General features: G+C 44.8%; 1 protein-coding gene across 1 annotated transcript; it reads left to right on the top strand.

Annotated features, from left to right (window-relative positions):
• Positions 1 to 5,802: 5,802 nt before the first annotated feature.
• Positions 5,803 to 14,081, top strand: LOC308636355 (Golgi SNAP receptor complex member 2-like; the record flags this gene model as incomplete). Its single annotated transcript, XM_081271770.1, has 4 exons — positions 5,803 to 5,811; positions 6,915 to 7,034; positions 9,878 to 10,018; positions 13,552 to 14,081. 4 exons carry the CDS (start codon positions 5,803 to 5,805, stop codon positions 13,711 to 13,713), a joined length of 432 nt encoding a protein of 143 aa, XP_081127896.1. The 3' UTR covers positions 13,714 to 14,081.
• Positions 14,082 to 15,869: the final 1,788 nt, after the last annotated feature.

Raw genomic sequence — 15,869 nt, 5'->3', positions numbered from 1 at the left:
CCTCAGCAACTCAGTGAGATCCTGTCTCAAAATGAAAGATAAAAAGGACTCGGGATGTAGCTTAGTGGTAAAGTGCCCTGGGTTCAATCTCTAGTATTAAAAAAAAGTATGTAATATTTATGTATAATATGTGTTGCAAATATAAATTCATGCAAATTAAAAATTTATAGTCAACTTCTAAGTCACACTAGCCACACATCAAGGGCTCGATAGTCACATAGCTAATGGCCACCATATCAGATAGCATAGTAGACTATTTTCTTTTTTTTTTTTTTTTAGAAAGAGTGAGAGAGGAGAGAGAAAGAGAGAGAGAGAGAGAGAATTTTTTAATATTTATTTATTTATTTTTTTTTTAGTTCTCGGCAGACACAACATCTTTGTTGGTATGTGGTGCTGAGGATCGAACCCGGGCCGCACGCATCCCAGGCGAGCGCACTACCGCTTGAGCCACATCCCCAGCCCAGTAGACTATTTTCATCTCTACAATTCTGATGGACATGCTGGTAAGGGTGTTTCAGAGAGGGCAACTGGGAGGCTGCAGTATCATTGGGTATTTAACAATGAATTTGAAAAAATACAAATTGGGAATTAGGTCACTATATTGGGACAGTGGTTCCCAGGAAATTACCTAAATTTGCCTAAAACAAGTTTATAGACATTATTTTACTTTTACTTTAAAAAAAAAACAGCTTAAACTTTTTAGCTCCTGCCAGTCTCTCTCTCCTCTTAGGAGCTCACAGGCAACAAAGTGAATTAATAAGTACTAGGGGAACATTAAAGAAAAATTCAACCAGCTGCCATGCACTGGTTGACATTTTTTCCTCCAAGAAATGTGTGTGTGTCATTGTGATTTTATTCCACGTGAATAATCAGCAGCCATAGTTCCTCTTGGTAAGGGTGTTTCCAGTTTTGTAACAGAAATAAGTGTTCATGTACAACTTCCAAACACCATGCCTCCTAAGCAAGTTTGATTACTAGCAAAATAAGGGATGGGGAATCTGCTTGGAAGTAACCTGAATCTAGGCCAATTAGATGGGAACATGGTGGAGAAAACTATAACACCAAACTATCTCTTAAAGGAAGAATACACATAGACTGGAAGGGGACCGGAAAATAAAGGTTGCCCTACTCAAAAGGTAACCTCTGGAACAGTGATTTCCAATTAATAACTGCAGATCTTTGGAGAGCCCATCACAGCAGGAAGCCTCTGAATTCATGTGTGCACCATGCACTATTTGCAGAGCAAATAAATCCTGTCTGTGTCTCCCAAAAATATAATCACTATATCACTAATAGTAATCATATATTGAATGTGTATGCATGTTATCTCATTTAAATCTTACAGCTACTTAGAATGGAGATCTTATTCTCCCCAATTTAATAGTTGAAGAATCTGAAGCTGGAGGATAAATAACTTGCCCAAGTTAAAAAAGATAATATATTAGGGCTTTTTTTTCCATATGAAAGAAATTCAACTAAAATATGCTAAATAAAAACATGACAGGGCTGGGGATGTGGCTCAAGTGGTAGCGCGCTCACCTGGCATGCGTGCGGCCCGGGTTCGATCCTCAGCACCACATACAGACAAAGATGCTGTGTCCGCCAAATACTGAAAAATAAATATTAAAGTTCTCTCTCTCTCTCTCCCTCTTTCTCACTCTCTCTCACTCTTTTTAAAAAAAAAAAAAAACATGACATATCAGCTTATATAACAGGAACCCCTAAGGGTTTAAGGCTGGCTGCATCCATCACTCATTGCATCCACTCCCTGTCTACATCTCAGGTCCACTTTCCTCTGTGAGAGCTTCAGCCTTGAGAGGACTCCTCTTTTTTTTTTTTTTTTAATTATTAGTTGTTCAAAACATTACATAGGAGAGGACTCCTCTTATCTGCAAGAATGGTCCAATTCTCCACTGCTGTGGAGGAAATGGCTCAGAGAAAGACCTTCCTCAAAAGGTCTTTGATTGGCCTGTTGGGTCACAGTTCAGGGAAGAGGAGACTCTGACTGGCTGGCCATTGTCTTGCACATATCCTGGGGTGGGGGACTTAAACCTAGCAGAATCACAGTGAGTGAAGGAGGCTCATCCCTAAAGTAAAATAAGAGTAGTACCAAAAGATTGGTCCTTGTTCCCAATGCCACTCCAGTAATGAGGACACAGTTTTAAGAAAAAAGGGAAAAAAACAGAGGGGACTCTTGTCCCAGAGGCTACATTCCAGGTATGTCTGATGGGTGTGTGTGTGTGTGTGTGTGTGTGTGTGTGTGTGTGAGTGAGAGAGAGAGAGAGAGAGAGAGAGAGAGAATTCACTTGTGAATTTGGGAGATTTCTTAGATCTTCTTGAGCCATCCCCCAAGTCTGAATTACTTTATTCTTATGATTGGAGGTGTGCTCAAAGACAGATAACTGGGCCTAGGATAGAGAAAAAGAGTAATCCTGTTTCCCCTGAGATCAGGGAAGGGAAAACTAGGGAAGGGGAGAGAAAAAAACACATGCCTATTTTAAAAATAAGTCTGTGTGTGGCTGTGGTAGTACACACCCGTAATCCCAACAGCTCAGGAAGCTGAGGCAGGAGGATCATGTATTTGAAGTCAGCCTCAGCAACTTAACAAGGCCCTAAGCAACTTAACAAGACCCTATCTCCAAAAAAAAAAGAAAAGAAAAGAAAAAAAAAGAGGAGGAGGAAGAGGAAGAGGATGGCTGGGGATGTGGCTCAGTGGTTGATGCCCTGAGTTTAATCCCTGGTACCAAAAAATAAAAAATAATAATAATAAGTCAATGTGGCAAAGCAGCAAGGGCTATATCAAAGCATGAAGTGTTACGAGAGGCTCTATTACCAAAAGACAAGGGAATGAGATGAATAATGGAGGATCAAAGACTGAAGCTAGATTGAACTAACCTTTAAAGCATAAACTCAACAGTTCTTCACAAGTTCATAGATACTATGCATCTGGAAACCTCTCAAATTCTTTTCTCTGGTTCGATAGTATTTTGCAGGCGCCTTTATTATTGTTCCAGTCACAGGGTAACATTTTTTTTCCCCATCTGGAGTCTACCTGGTGCACTCATGGTCCATTGTGAAATGTTTTGTGGAAATGTGCAATATTTATGTGCATTTGTGCATTGCCCTCTCCTGCCACTTCCTCCATCCTCCCCCATCTTAACTCCAGGCCTTTATATAGCTTCACCTTGTATAGAGCAAGATGAGAAGAGGTAGTCAAGCATGGAAACTTTTCAGATATCAGGAGCCTGGAAAATAGGGGACCAGGAAACAGAGACTCCTGAAAAACAGACAAGAGATTATTTTGAGGAATTCCACACAGTTATCCTTTCAACAGCTGAACAAAAATGCAAGGGAATAACTGAGGGACATGAAGTGCTTGATTTAGGGGCAGGACATGCTTCTTCTAAACCACCAATATCTGTCTGTGATGATTATGACCAGAAACAGCTATCCTTTTGCCAAGGTAGGTAAGTTTCCCTAGAAAACACCTTACCTTCTTTCTTGTTTAAAATGAGTTTGACACAAAAGAATAGTTTGTACGCGTGTACTTGTCATCTTCCTGCTCAATATCAACTGTATTGAATGAACACTGTGACCCATCTAGCCTGAAACTGAGGGGAGGAGAATTACTGAGCAGGCAGCCCACTAACAAGGTGGGGGACCACCCCCAACAGCTGGTTTTATAAATGGAAACAGGAACTGGGCCCTCTAGATTTGTGGAGATATGAGGGCCACCTTCCTTGCCTAGAGGCCAAGGGAGCATAAGACCTCCAACCAAAGTCAGTGCAGCTTCTTTCCAAGAATTGGCCTGTCCCTGGTCACCCTTGTGCTACTCTCTTAGGATGTGCAAGTACCTCTCCTGACCCTAATAATTCACAGTCCAAGCTCAGGCCCTAGGCTCCCATTGATGGAAGTTTGCAAGTGTGAAGTGCCCAAAGAACTGTCCCTGGCTCCAGGGCGCAGTCGCTGCTCTTGATATTTTTCTTCTAAGTTCATTTGAAAGAGCGATGTCACTTCTACAAGGAAAGAAAACAAACAACAAGGCTGGAAGAGGAAAAGCGAACCCCTGGGCTTCAGGTCTTCAGGATTGTGTTGAACACATGAGACTGCCCAGAGAAACCTCAAGGTGATCACGTGGTATTAGGTGCCTTCAAAATAGGTGTGTATTCCCGGCTCTTAAAAGCCGGGAGGAAGGCTCCAATTTGAGCCCAGGCTCTACCCACTGGGTTGGACTGATGCCTTCGGGGGGCAAAGTTAGAGTAGGTATTAAGAGAGGGTATTATTGGTACTACTCAAGTGGACTGTCCTGGGCTTTGTGAGGCTAAGTCACTACTCCAAAGTCGCTCAGTTTATGCCGACCGAGCGGAGTCAGAGACCCAGAAGCCTGGATCTACCAGCGCGGGTCCGACTCAGGCCGGTGTACAAAGATCTAGAGCCACTCACCTGCGGATGGGGCTCCGCACCCTCAGGCTTTTAAGAACTCCTGGCCCGGCGCCTCTCATCCCCCGAGCCTCACTACTGGCTCCTCGGGCTGGAGGCGGGGCCGGAGAGCCGAAATCAACGTGATGGCGTCAGGCACTGGGGCGCCGCTTCCTGTTGTCAGTGGCCAGGAGGCCGCAGCGTCGGTTGGGAGGCCAGGAGCGCCCCCAGCCCGGCTCCCGGCTCCGTTTGGTGAGTTAGGGGTCAGGTCGGTTGTCGGTTGGGAGGCCAGGAGCGCCCCCAGCCCGGCTCCGTTTGGTGAGTTAGGGGTCAGGTCGGTTGGGAGGCCAGGAGTGCCCCCAGCCCGGCTCCCGGCTCCGTTTGGTGAGTTAGGGGTCAGGTCGGTTGGGGGGCCAGGAGCGCCCCCAGCCCGGCTCCCGGCTCCGTTTGGTGAGTTAGGGGTCAGGGGTTGAAGAGGGCAGCGCGGGGGCGTTGGGGCCGGTCCTCCCGCCCTCGCGGTGATCCCAGAGATCTTGGTTGCCTGGAGACAGTCCGGCTTCCGAGCCCTCTGCCCTCCCAGCCCGCACCGGGCTCCCACCGTAGCCTTGGGCCCGCGCTGCCACCGTTGGCCTGTTCCGTCCATTTTCTCCTACCCGTGACCCAACCTCAGCTCTTGCTCCCATCTTCTTACCACCGGTCTTGCATAAATGCAGCCTCACTCGTGACCTCTCTTTAACCTAGTTGCAACTCCGATCTGGATATATCCCTTACCTCCTTTTTATCTAATCCTCACCCCACAACCCCCCTGGCAATCCTAAAAACTCCGCACAAACCTCCCCTAAATCCACCATTCATGTTTCCCCTTTTCTGGCTCAGCTCTCTCATCCCCAGCTCCCAGTGTCTACCCAGCCCCCTAAGGTCTGTTTATCCCAAACGTCTACCTCTCCCCTCCTCTCATTGAAGACCTACCGCTAAAATAGATGCCCTGTTGAGCTCACCCGCTTCGTGTTAACTCCTCTTTCAGCCTTCTCCCAAATTTTATGTGTAGCTTCTTCACAGACTTTGCCCTTAACTTCCTAGCTCATTATATATTTCTCTTCCCTCCTCTACCATCGCGAGGAAACCCCATTCCTAAGTCTTTATCTGTCCCCATCTCTAGTTGCCTCAGTTCCTCTCACCCTCTTCCTTTTTATTAACAGAGATCCTCCATGTCCTTTCACCTTTTGTCCCCGTAGCAACTCTTCACATCAACTCTGCCCATTCTTCCCTTGACAGCTCCCATTCAGCCTGAAATTGTAGTGCATAGCTCCCTGCCAACCCCACCAGCTACCCCTGAACAGTCAAGTCTAGGTGCTTGCTCAGAGGTGAGCAGCTTGATAGACCATGCAGCTTGTTTGGTTAATGAGTGCAGGGAGGTAGAGTTCCCCTACTCTTGGGTCAGAGATTTTTTCCTGGTGTCTGGTCCTTTTTTTATTATTATTATTTATTTTTTAGTGGTACACAATACCTTTATTTTGTTTATTTATTTTTATGTGGTGCTGAGGATCGAACCCAGGGCCTTGCACATGCTAGGTGCGCGCTCTACCACTGAGTCACAACCCCAGCCCTGGTGTCTGGTCCTTATACCTGTCCCCAGGGATTGTTTTTTCACCGTTCATATTATATTACTTGTGTTGACTATTGGAATGGTAGGTGTCATTGAAATTCCTGCAAGGTAAGAGATGGTCCCTCACCCAGCTCACTCATCCTGGGGCAGTTGAAGTCCTTGCTTCCTTTTGACTGGTATTCTGGCTCTGGAGAACCTCAGGGAATGCCAGTGGGGTTGGCTCTAATTACAGAGCCATGGCCATGTGTCTTGTCCTGGCACTTGTGGAGGATCCTGTCCCAGTGCTCCTTGCCAGAGCTGATGGCAGATCAGTTCCAGCACTAAACACAGGGATCACATGGTGTCAGAGGCATGTTACATGTGAACAGTAGAGGTGGTGGGTCCTGAGGAAGCTGAAGCGTAGGTGGGTGCAGAAGCTGTTGAATTGCTTCCTCTTTTCTGTGCTGGGTCATTGAATTTTAGCTATTTGGGTTTCATGAACACAGGAAGTCACATTATCTCACAGTAACTGAGGCAGAGGGTTGTTTCTGAGGCACCTGGGGCTCATGCTCAGTGGTTATAGTTTCCTGGGGACTTTTTGATGTACATTTCCTCTGAATTCTGATGACCTGGTTTCAGAAGGGTTGGCCATTTGATGGCAATTTGTTTATTTATTTATTTATTTTGGTGCTGAGATCTAATCCAGGGCCTTGCACATGCTTACACTGAGCTACACCCCAAGCCCTGGCAGGATTTATAGGGCCCCCAAGAGGACCCATTGTCTTTGCTTGTCACTATGGTCTTTTCTTTTGAAAACTGAATGCACTGCTACCTTCAATATCCTGCCATTAAGATGTGACTTACATGAATGGCTTTTACCCTTATTGACAGCTTTGTTTAATGGCGGGAGTTAAAGTATGATGTCCAGCACCTGCAGACTGCTCTCCGAAACTTCCAGCACCGACGCTATGCCAGGGAGCAGCAGGAGAGACAGCGAGAGGAGCTTCTGTCTCGTACCTTCACCACTAATGTAAGCCGAGGGGGTTGGCAGGTGCTCAACAGATTGTTGGGGCTGAGCTCAGGTCGCTGAGCTTTATCTTTGTAGGAGGACATCTAAAACAGACTGACATGGAGGAGACCAACTGGAAATGACAGGGGACTTTGTGTATTGCCACTGATACTAAATCTAGACTGGAATTTCTTTTTTTCCAATCAGAAACCTGAAGAGGAAGCAGTTAAATTGAGGGATGGGCAGAGGTGAAAATTACCTGGTTCAGCTGTCCAGTGCACAGAGGTGAAAGTTCACATGGTCGAAATGTTTTTGTCATCAGACAGAGACAGATGATTAGAACTTAGGCCACTGGTAGAAAAGGCAGCATTTCAAAGCTGCCTCCAGGCAGTTGCTGTTATGCTGTGTATGTGTGTGGTTCCAGTGTCAGATGCATTAAAATGTTTTTGCCTGTAGTCGGAACAGCAATTTAGAGGAATTTGTTAACATATGTTTAGTGTTGGATGGACTGCTTGGCTCGAGTCTGAAAATGGCCTGATGGTTTGCATATTTCATTTCTTAGACACCGTTGTCCCTGTCCTTTAGTCTTGATAGGATCAGTCCCTGCACATGTTTGCAGAACATACTGGCCTTTTCTGTGACCTGCATAACATGTTTCACCAAATGAGGTGGGTCTGGGGTTTTTTTATTTTGTTCCTTATTAGAGGGGTTTATTTTCTATAGAGGTGTCAGCTTCCTCAGCCTGTTACTGGAATCCACATCATTTCCCGCTTTGCAGATGTTAAACTCTTACTGCTCCATCCATGCATTGCAGGAAATTTCCTTCAGTGCGTCAGAATGTGCTTCCACAGGTGTTATTTCTCCAGGATAAGCAGTCAGGTCATAATGACCAACAGTTCAAAAATGTAATGCTCTATATAGACACACTAAATATTGTTGTGTGGGCTTTTGATAGTTATGGTCTTGCATCAGGCATATTTTAGGCTAGGGATATCTCTCAGGATTATTTTGTTACTTACCAGCCTGATGTGACAGTGCATACAGTAGGCCCTTAGTAAACATTGACTTGCCAGGGGCTGGAGGTGTGGCTCAAGCAGTAGCGTGCTCGCCTGGCATGCGTGCGGCCCGGGTTCGATCCTCAGCACCACATACCAACAAAGATGTTGTGTCCGCCGAGAACTAAAAAATAAATATTAAAAATTAAAAAAAAAAAACATTGACTTGCCAAATGAAACTTCTTCTTGGTCACATTGCCATCTGGAGCTATAATACATGTGCTTGGGAGATGATGACCTATCAGTGATACTTTTCTGGTAGGAAGGAAAGAAAGATTTGCACATAAAAGGCATTCAATAAATTCTTATCAAATAAATGAAGAGAAGTCTGTCATTGATTTTTTTTTTTTGGTGGGGGGCAGTACTGGGGATTGAACCCAAGTGCACTTTACCACTGAACTATGTCCCCAGCCCTTTGTTTCTTTCTTATTTATTTATTTGTTTATTTTGAGACAGTCTCAGTAAGTTGCCGAGGCTGGCCTCAAACTTGCAATCCTCCTGCCTCAGCGTCTTGACCTGCTGGGATTATAGGTATGTGCCACCGCACCCAGCTTATTGATATTTTTTTCCAAGCACTAGAGTCCTTTGACCTAGAGCATTAGCTCTGTGTAGAACACTAAGGTGCTGAGAGCTAACTGTGAGAAAATTAATAAAATGATTCCTTCAGCTGTGCCACTCCTAGAGGAGTTATTGAAAATTTGCATGTGAGAGATGATTCTGAACTTGTGGAGCAGAGAAAAGAAGGCTTAATCTCTGTACCATCAGGAACTGAGGTGTAGATGGTCAAAACAGCGTTGCTTGGCAGGAGTTTGGGCAAGTCAGAAGTTGGGAAGGAGAAGAGAACATTGTCACATGGTGATGACTTGCTTCTGTACACAGTCCACTTTTAGGGTGAAATGAGAGCCATGAGGATTGATCATGGTCTCTCTTCTGTGTGTGTGGTTGAGAGAGAGCAGGCCTTGCATTTAGTACCAGGATTCCTGTCATACTGGCTTATTACCAGCTGTATGATCTTGGACGAGTTATTCTTCTTTCTGCAGTTTGTTTCTTCATCTGTGAAATGAGGATAATAATGCACAGAATGAGGATAGAGTGAGTTTACAGTAATGAGTCTGTATAGTAAGAAAGCTCTTGATCAGTACAGGTTGAGCATCCTTAATCTGAAAATCGAAAATCTGAAATGCTGCAAAACCTAAAGAAGCATTTTGGATTAGGACCACTCACCTGCTACAATACTCAACCTGTATTCTTTTTTTTCCCCCCTCTCTCCATTTTTTAGCATTTTTCTTGCCTACTTTGGAGTGTATTTCCATCCTGAACACCATTAGCCTTCAATAAAAAGCATAGGCTCTTTGATCCTTAGTCTAATTGGATCCTTAATCTAATTGGAGGGATAAGCTATAGATAAAATAGCTGAAGAACAAAAGCAAACATTTAATGCTGCATTAAGGGGAAGCCAAGTCAGGGACTTTTGGAACACCTTTCTTAGTAGTCAGAGAAAGCTTTTACAAGAAATGTAATGAGATCTTGAAGGAATAGGTTTTCCTAAGAAATGATACAGAGGCAGAAATCAGCAATAATTGGGTAACAGAAGAGTGACAGTTCTGAGGAAACGAGCTTGTTGTTCTTTGTAAACGGAGGCCTCCCACACTTTGCTTTTTCTTCCCCGTTGGGTTCTCTGATTCTTGCATCATTCCCTCTGGCTGTTCTGGCTTGGCCTTGGCTGCAAGGCAGAACACTCAGAAGCAGTGGGACCCCTGGAGCTGACTAGCAAGCATAGTTAATCAAGTGCCTGCGTTTCTTTCACAGGACTCTGCCACCACCATACCAATGGACGAATCACTGCAGTTTAACTCCTCCCTCCACAACATTCACCACGGCATGGATGACCTCATTGGAGGCGGGCACAGTATTCTGGAGGGACTGAGGGCCCAGAGACTGACCTTGAAGGTGGGGTCCCTCCTGGAGAACAGGGAGAAGGCCTTTTGTTTTGGCCTCATCCAACAGTTTGAAACTGTTTACATTTTGATTATGTGTCCCCAAATTGTGATATTGTAACAGCAAGGGTTTTCCTTGAGTTTTCGATTCTTCCTGTTGGAGTTGGATTTCTATAAGCACCAGAGTAACCAAATTCCTGAGCCATAAAGTGGCCTCTCTTGGTATCCAGGTCTTTCCCCATCTATTGAACCTACATGGAATTGACTGCTACAACAGGGGGACCAGTAATAGGCTGAGAAGATCTGATACAGAATCTGCTCTGCTCAAATGAAGACGAAGCTGCACCCTAGCTGGCTTTCCCTTAGGATCTCAACTGTGCACTGCCTTACTGCAGTCCTGAATTCCCATGGGTGGGTCTTTGGGTTGCCTAAAACTGCAGTAGATAGTTTCACAGTAGATCACTTCTAAGCTTCTAGAGCACATAGTGAGGATTCTCAGTGACTCTTCATTCTCATTAGCTGTAGGGATTCCTAGAAGCCCTGTCCCCTTGGCATTAAGATTCTGATCCCCTGGGAGTGGTTTACAGGAACATGACACAGACTCTGTGTCATGCCCTTTTCCTGTGTCAGCCCTGATGGCTGATGGGGTGTGGGCTTTGCCTGTTATCAGGGTGTGGCCCCTGTAATGAAGAACTCCCATCCACTGAGCTGTGAGAAACTGTCGCTCAAAAGTGTGAGCTTTATCTTAGTTTTTGTTGGACCACATGGAGCCTGTCAGCTCTGCAGGACTCTATACATTTCTGAACAGCCCCCTCCATCCTTACCAGGGAGAGGGTCAGGTGAGCCAGAGACATTCCTCCCCACCCCCCTTGCTGACAGTTGCAGCAATTTCAGTACTAATTTAACCAGGTACTTGTTGGTGAGCCTACTCTTTCTATAAAGAACTGCTGCTCTCTTTTCCACACCTCAGCTGAAGAGTAGAGCCCTTTTAGGACAAGACTCCATGTCACACTAATGGAAGAGTCAGTGGGGGGTAGAGCTTTATTATTAAAGCAAAGGTTAGCTTCCTTGAAGTCTTGTGGCACTGAGGAGCCCACCCACCTTCTGCCACCTGCAGTGATGAAGTGCTGGGGAGCCTGTCTAGGCGTTGGGGGTTGCACCTCAAAGTTTCTAGCTCACTTTGCTCTGCACACCTAGTCTGTACCTGTCTTTTGCCTCTTGATTCTTTCCACCTGCCTCTGTCAGGGACTTTTCTGCCTAAACATTTGAAAGCAATGCTGGAAAAAACATGAAGGAACTGGGCTGAAGCACCCTAATGATTAAGGCCAGTTCATGTTTGAAAATACTTATTTTTTTTGAAAGGTACAGTTACTTTTAGGTGATTTTAGAAATTTGATTCTTGAACCTCACATTGATTAGTCTGCACTTCAGCACTCAGCAGGCTCTTCAGCAAGAAGCTTGTTTTCACTGTCACCTTTCATGTCTTCTCTAGTAGCAAACAAGTATAACTGAGTCTGTGCGCACTCTCCATCTCTATTTTTTTTGTTTTTTAAATATTTTGCAGTGCTGGGGATGGAATCCTGGGCCTTAAACACTAGGCAGGTGCTCTGCCCTGAGCCTCACCCCAGCCCTGGAGATCTCTTCACAAGGCTGGTTAATCCTTGTGTGGGCAGAATGTCGGCTCTGAATTTCTGTCAATGATGCCTCCTGTTCCTCTTTCTTCCTTGGCCTTTTCTCTTAGTCTCTTATGAATGTGTGTTCATTTAAGAAAGTAGATGGCGCAAGCCTGTAATTCCAGCAGCTCAAGAGGCTGAGGCAGGAGGATCACAAGTTCAAAGCCAGCCTCAGCAACTTAGTGAGGCCCTAAGCAACTTAGCGAGATCCTGTCTCAGTATAAAAAAGGGTTGGTGATGTGGCTCAGTGATTGAGCACCCTGGGGTTTAATCCCTGGTACTAAAAAAAAAAAAGTGGGAGCCACAATGGCACATATCTGTAATCTCATCTGCTAGTACTAGAGTCTGAGACAGGAGAATTGTTAGTTCAAGGCCAGCCTCTGCAACTTAGACCTTCCTTGTCTCGAAAAATAAAAAGGACTAGGGATGTAGCACAGTGGTAGAGCACTCCTAGGTTTGATCCCTAGTACCAGGAAGGGAAAAAAGAAAGAATGGATGTGGGTAAGTCATATCCATCTGTCCGAGTATAATGAGTGACTTGTGAATGTAAGTAACTTGGGGTCTGCCTCTGCATTCATTTATACTTGTTATACCTAGGAGAAATATTTTAAAAAAATATTTAAAAAACAAATTCATAAACGTTCTTAAAAATTAGAAAGCAGAAAGAAAGGTAGGCTGGATGGTTTGGGCTGTTGATTTAGGAATAAAATATCCTTTTGTTTTGGTGGCAACATTTATATAAGGGGCTTTTGGTCTTTGTGTTGGTGTCTGCTGCATTTCCATCTTTTCCCACTTCATACCCTCATAAATGTGGACTTTGACCCACACATTATACTCAGTAGAATCCCTGAAGATTCTGCTCTACACAGTGGGCAGATTAGTATCAAGGATTATTGGAGGTAGGGAGCCAAGGGAGAGTTTTTCAATGTGGTCTCTAAAATATATATTGAGTTTTAAATTTAAAAATACTTATATTTTTTGAAAGGTATAATAGTTATTGAAGTGTAGTTTATATTGTGAGGCATACAGAGCTTATTTGTATAGTTCAGTGCATTTTGACAAAAGCATCATGCTCGTACTCCTATCAAGTTACAGACTGTTTTTATCACCCCTGAAAGATCCCTTTGCCCCTCCTAGTCAAACTATCCCAGGCAACCACCATTCTGATTTATTTCACCTGTAATTAGTTTTGCCTGTTACTGAATTCATATAACCATTCATACTACTATTTTATGTGTGCTACCCTCTGATATTTTTGAGGTTGGTTCATGTAGTTACATGTTTGGTTATGGGTGGCAACTAGATACCTTTTATTGCTGAACAGTATTCCACTGTGCAGATAAAATGTGATTTGTGTATCCATCCTGTGGGTGATGGGTACTTGAATTGTTTCCAGTTTTTAGATATCTTCCTGTGATATGTATGATACATATATATATGTGTGTGTGTGTGTGTGTGTGTGTGTGTGTGTGTGTGTGTGTGTATGTATGTATGTATGTTAGGGAGAGATACATATAAATGACAATTTGTTATGCAGTCAGTTGTCTCATCACCATTTGTGATAGACGTTTCTTTCCCTTTATGTTGCTTTGGTACCTGGATTAAAAATCATTTGACCTGGGCAACCCCTATAGGGCCCCCTCTTGCCCCTGTGGGAATTCGGTTTTTATTCATACTTAATGAATTCTACTCCTTTCACTCTGGTAAAAACAAAAACAATTGACTATAGGAGAGTGAGTCTATTTTGGTGGATGTTTTTTTATCGAGCATGACCAAGAAAACTCATTGGTAAAGCCCCAACACGTGATAACCATCACCCACCATTGGCACAGTGAGTCAGTCTTTGTTTTCTTTCTCTTCTTGTCTGCTACAGGGGACTCAGAAAAAGATCCTTGATATTGCCAACATGCTGGGCTTATCTAACACGGTGATGCGACTCATTGAGAAGAGGGTTTTCCAGGACAAGTACTTCATGATCGGCGGGATGCTGCTCACCTGTGTAGTCATGTTCCTCGTGGTGCAGTACCTGACTTGAGCCGGCCACACTCAGTGGCTGGACGTTGTTCCCACCGCGAGACTGTGTGAATGTGAGTGTGTGCACGCAAGAGAGAGAAGGGCCTAGAGGCCACCTTTTGAAATGTATGCCTGACTTAACTGTGAAGACCACTTAGGAGTAATTGTGATCAAACTGCTCTTTTTTCTGTGACATCTTGGGGAGTTCGTGCCACCAAGATGCGTGGTATGTAGAAAGTGAAAGAAGTTCTGATTCTCTTACCCTCATTCTCACTGGGGGAGGGAAGGGATGGCTTTGTCCACATGACTGTGTGCACCTGGAGAAGGCTTCTGCAGTGAGCCTCCTGCACAGGACTGTTCACACTGTTCACACCTTGTCGTCATCAGCCTTTGAGACTCCTGATGAATAAGCTGGAGCATGAGCAGAAAGGAGAGGGAAGAGGCCTTTTCCTGCACCTGTTGTAGTGGATCCGTTTACACACTCTTGTTCCTGCCACCCTCCCCCAGCAACTGACATGTAGATGACTAACTGCTAACACTCGTCATCCTTTCCTGGAAGCAGCTACCTAGGAGAAGCAGAGACATTAAAGGTATTGCTGATAAGGGTAAGCTTTTCCACACTGTGGTTGCTGGGCGTTTGTCGTTCCTGAAGGAAGGCCAGTGTTCCTGGGAGTGTTCAGTCTGGAGACTGAAGACCCGAGTCACCAATTTTTTTTCAAGTATTAGAATGGTTAGCTCTCTTAAAACTCAGAGACTGCAGCTGGGCACCTATGCCCAGGCTTTGATGGGCCTTTGCGTCTTAAGAAGGTGGCAATGAGCAAAGGTTAGTTATTTGTCAGTTACAGTCTCATCTCTAGTTCTAACATCTCTTAATTCTTTGGCTCTCTTCTCTTCCTTGAAATACATTAGCACCTGCCTAGCCAGGGTAGGTCACCCTGGAGATGTCTCTGATTATATGTTCTTGTGAGACTTTCCAGGAACCAGAAACTTTCCCTTCTTCCCAGCCCTGGATTAAGGCTGTAACAATACCTGGAGTATTGTGGAATTCATTATAAAGCCAGTCTGTCTTGAAGTCTGTCTAATGTGATAAATTTCTGAAAGTACCAGAAAGACCTGGTGAGTGTAGTTGTTCATCTGTCAGAGAACAACTGTCCTACCAACCCTAGGCTTAGCCTCACGGCGAGGCAACATAACACTCAGAATTCCCCGGAACTAGAAACCTGGTCAGTATTAACTCCACCCTTGATCATTCTACTTACACTTTGTCTTTGTTCCTTGTAGCTTGAACTGTCTTGTGCCTCTTTTCCCTCCTACTGTGTATGGTCTCTTCCCTCCCTTACTCACCTGTTTCAGTAGCAATACTGGTCTCTTCAGGCATATGTATTTGTGGCATAACTCCCCCTTTGGTGAATTTTCTTAATTGTCACAGATTTTTAACATGAATTTTCTGGGTACTAATTTCAGACTTCTGATCAGAAGAGACATCCATTACCCCTCCCTACCCCTCTGTGCTAAACAGGGATCCTAGATTTCCAGGAAGGAGGAATCTGACCCCTTCTGAAAAGGATTAACAGCCCTGCAGAGCAAAAACAGTGACCTGAAACAGGGACAGTGGGGCTGCAGCATCTTCAACCTGCCTTTGGGAGGCATTTTGAAATCTTCACCATGCTCAGAACAGAGCTCTTGAGGGTCCATAAAATGGATTATTAGGCTGCAGAGACCTGTCTTGTCTCCTGGGCACCTGAGGATTCTGCCAGACAGTACACTTTGGAGGAAGGTATGCAAGTCGCAACTGAGCCATTTGGACTTGAACTCTGGGAGACAGACACCTCCAACCCCCATCCCTGTTGGCTGGTAGGGCATCTTTTTGTAGTGAATACCAGTTTCCACACCTGCCTTTATAGTGATTCCTGGCCTTGATAGACCTTCATGCCTCACCTTTGCAGCAGGTTCTCCCTACTTGGGAATAAAAGTTGTGGAGGTGGTGTGTGAGTCTTTACTGCCTGGGGCTGAGAATGGTGTTCTGTGTCTGGTGATTTCGGGGGCACTGAGAGGGCTATTGTCACAGAACTACCATCCTTCCCATTTCGTGTCCAGTGCCCTACTGGGCAAGAAGTGCTTGGCCTGAGTGCAGGAAAGGGTCCCAGTCTAGGGGACCCTAAGACTCCTCCCCAGTTT

Source organism: Spermophilus citellus (genome assembly GCF_964194105.1).
Source record: "Spermophilus citellus genome assembly, chromosome: 17".
Classification (NCBI taxonomy): domain Eukaryota; kingdom Metazoa; phylum Chordata; class Mammalia; order Rodentia; family Sciuridae; genus Spermophilus; species Spermophilus citellus.
This window is presented reverse-complemented; position numbering and strand designations above follow the sequence as displayed.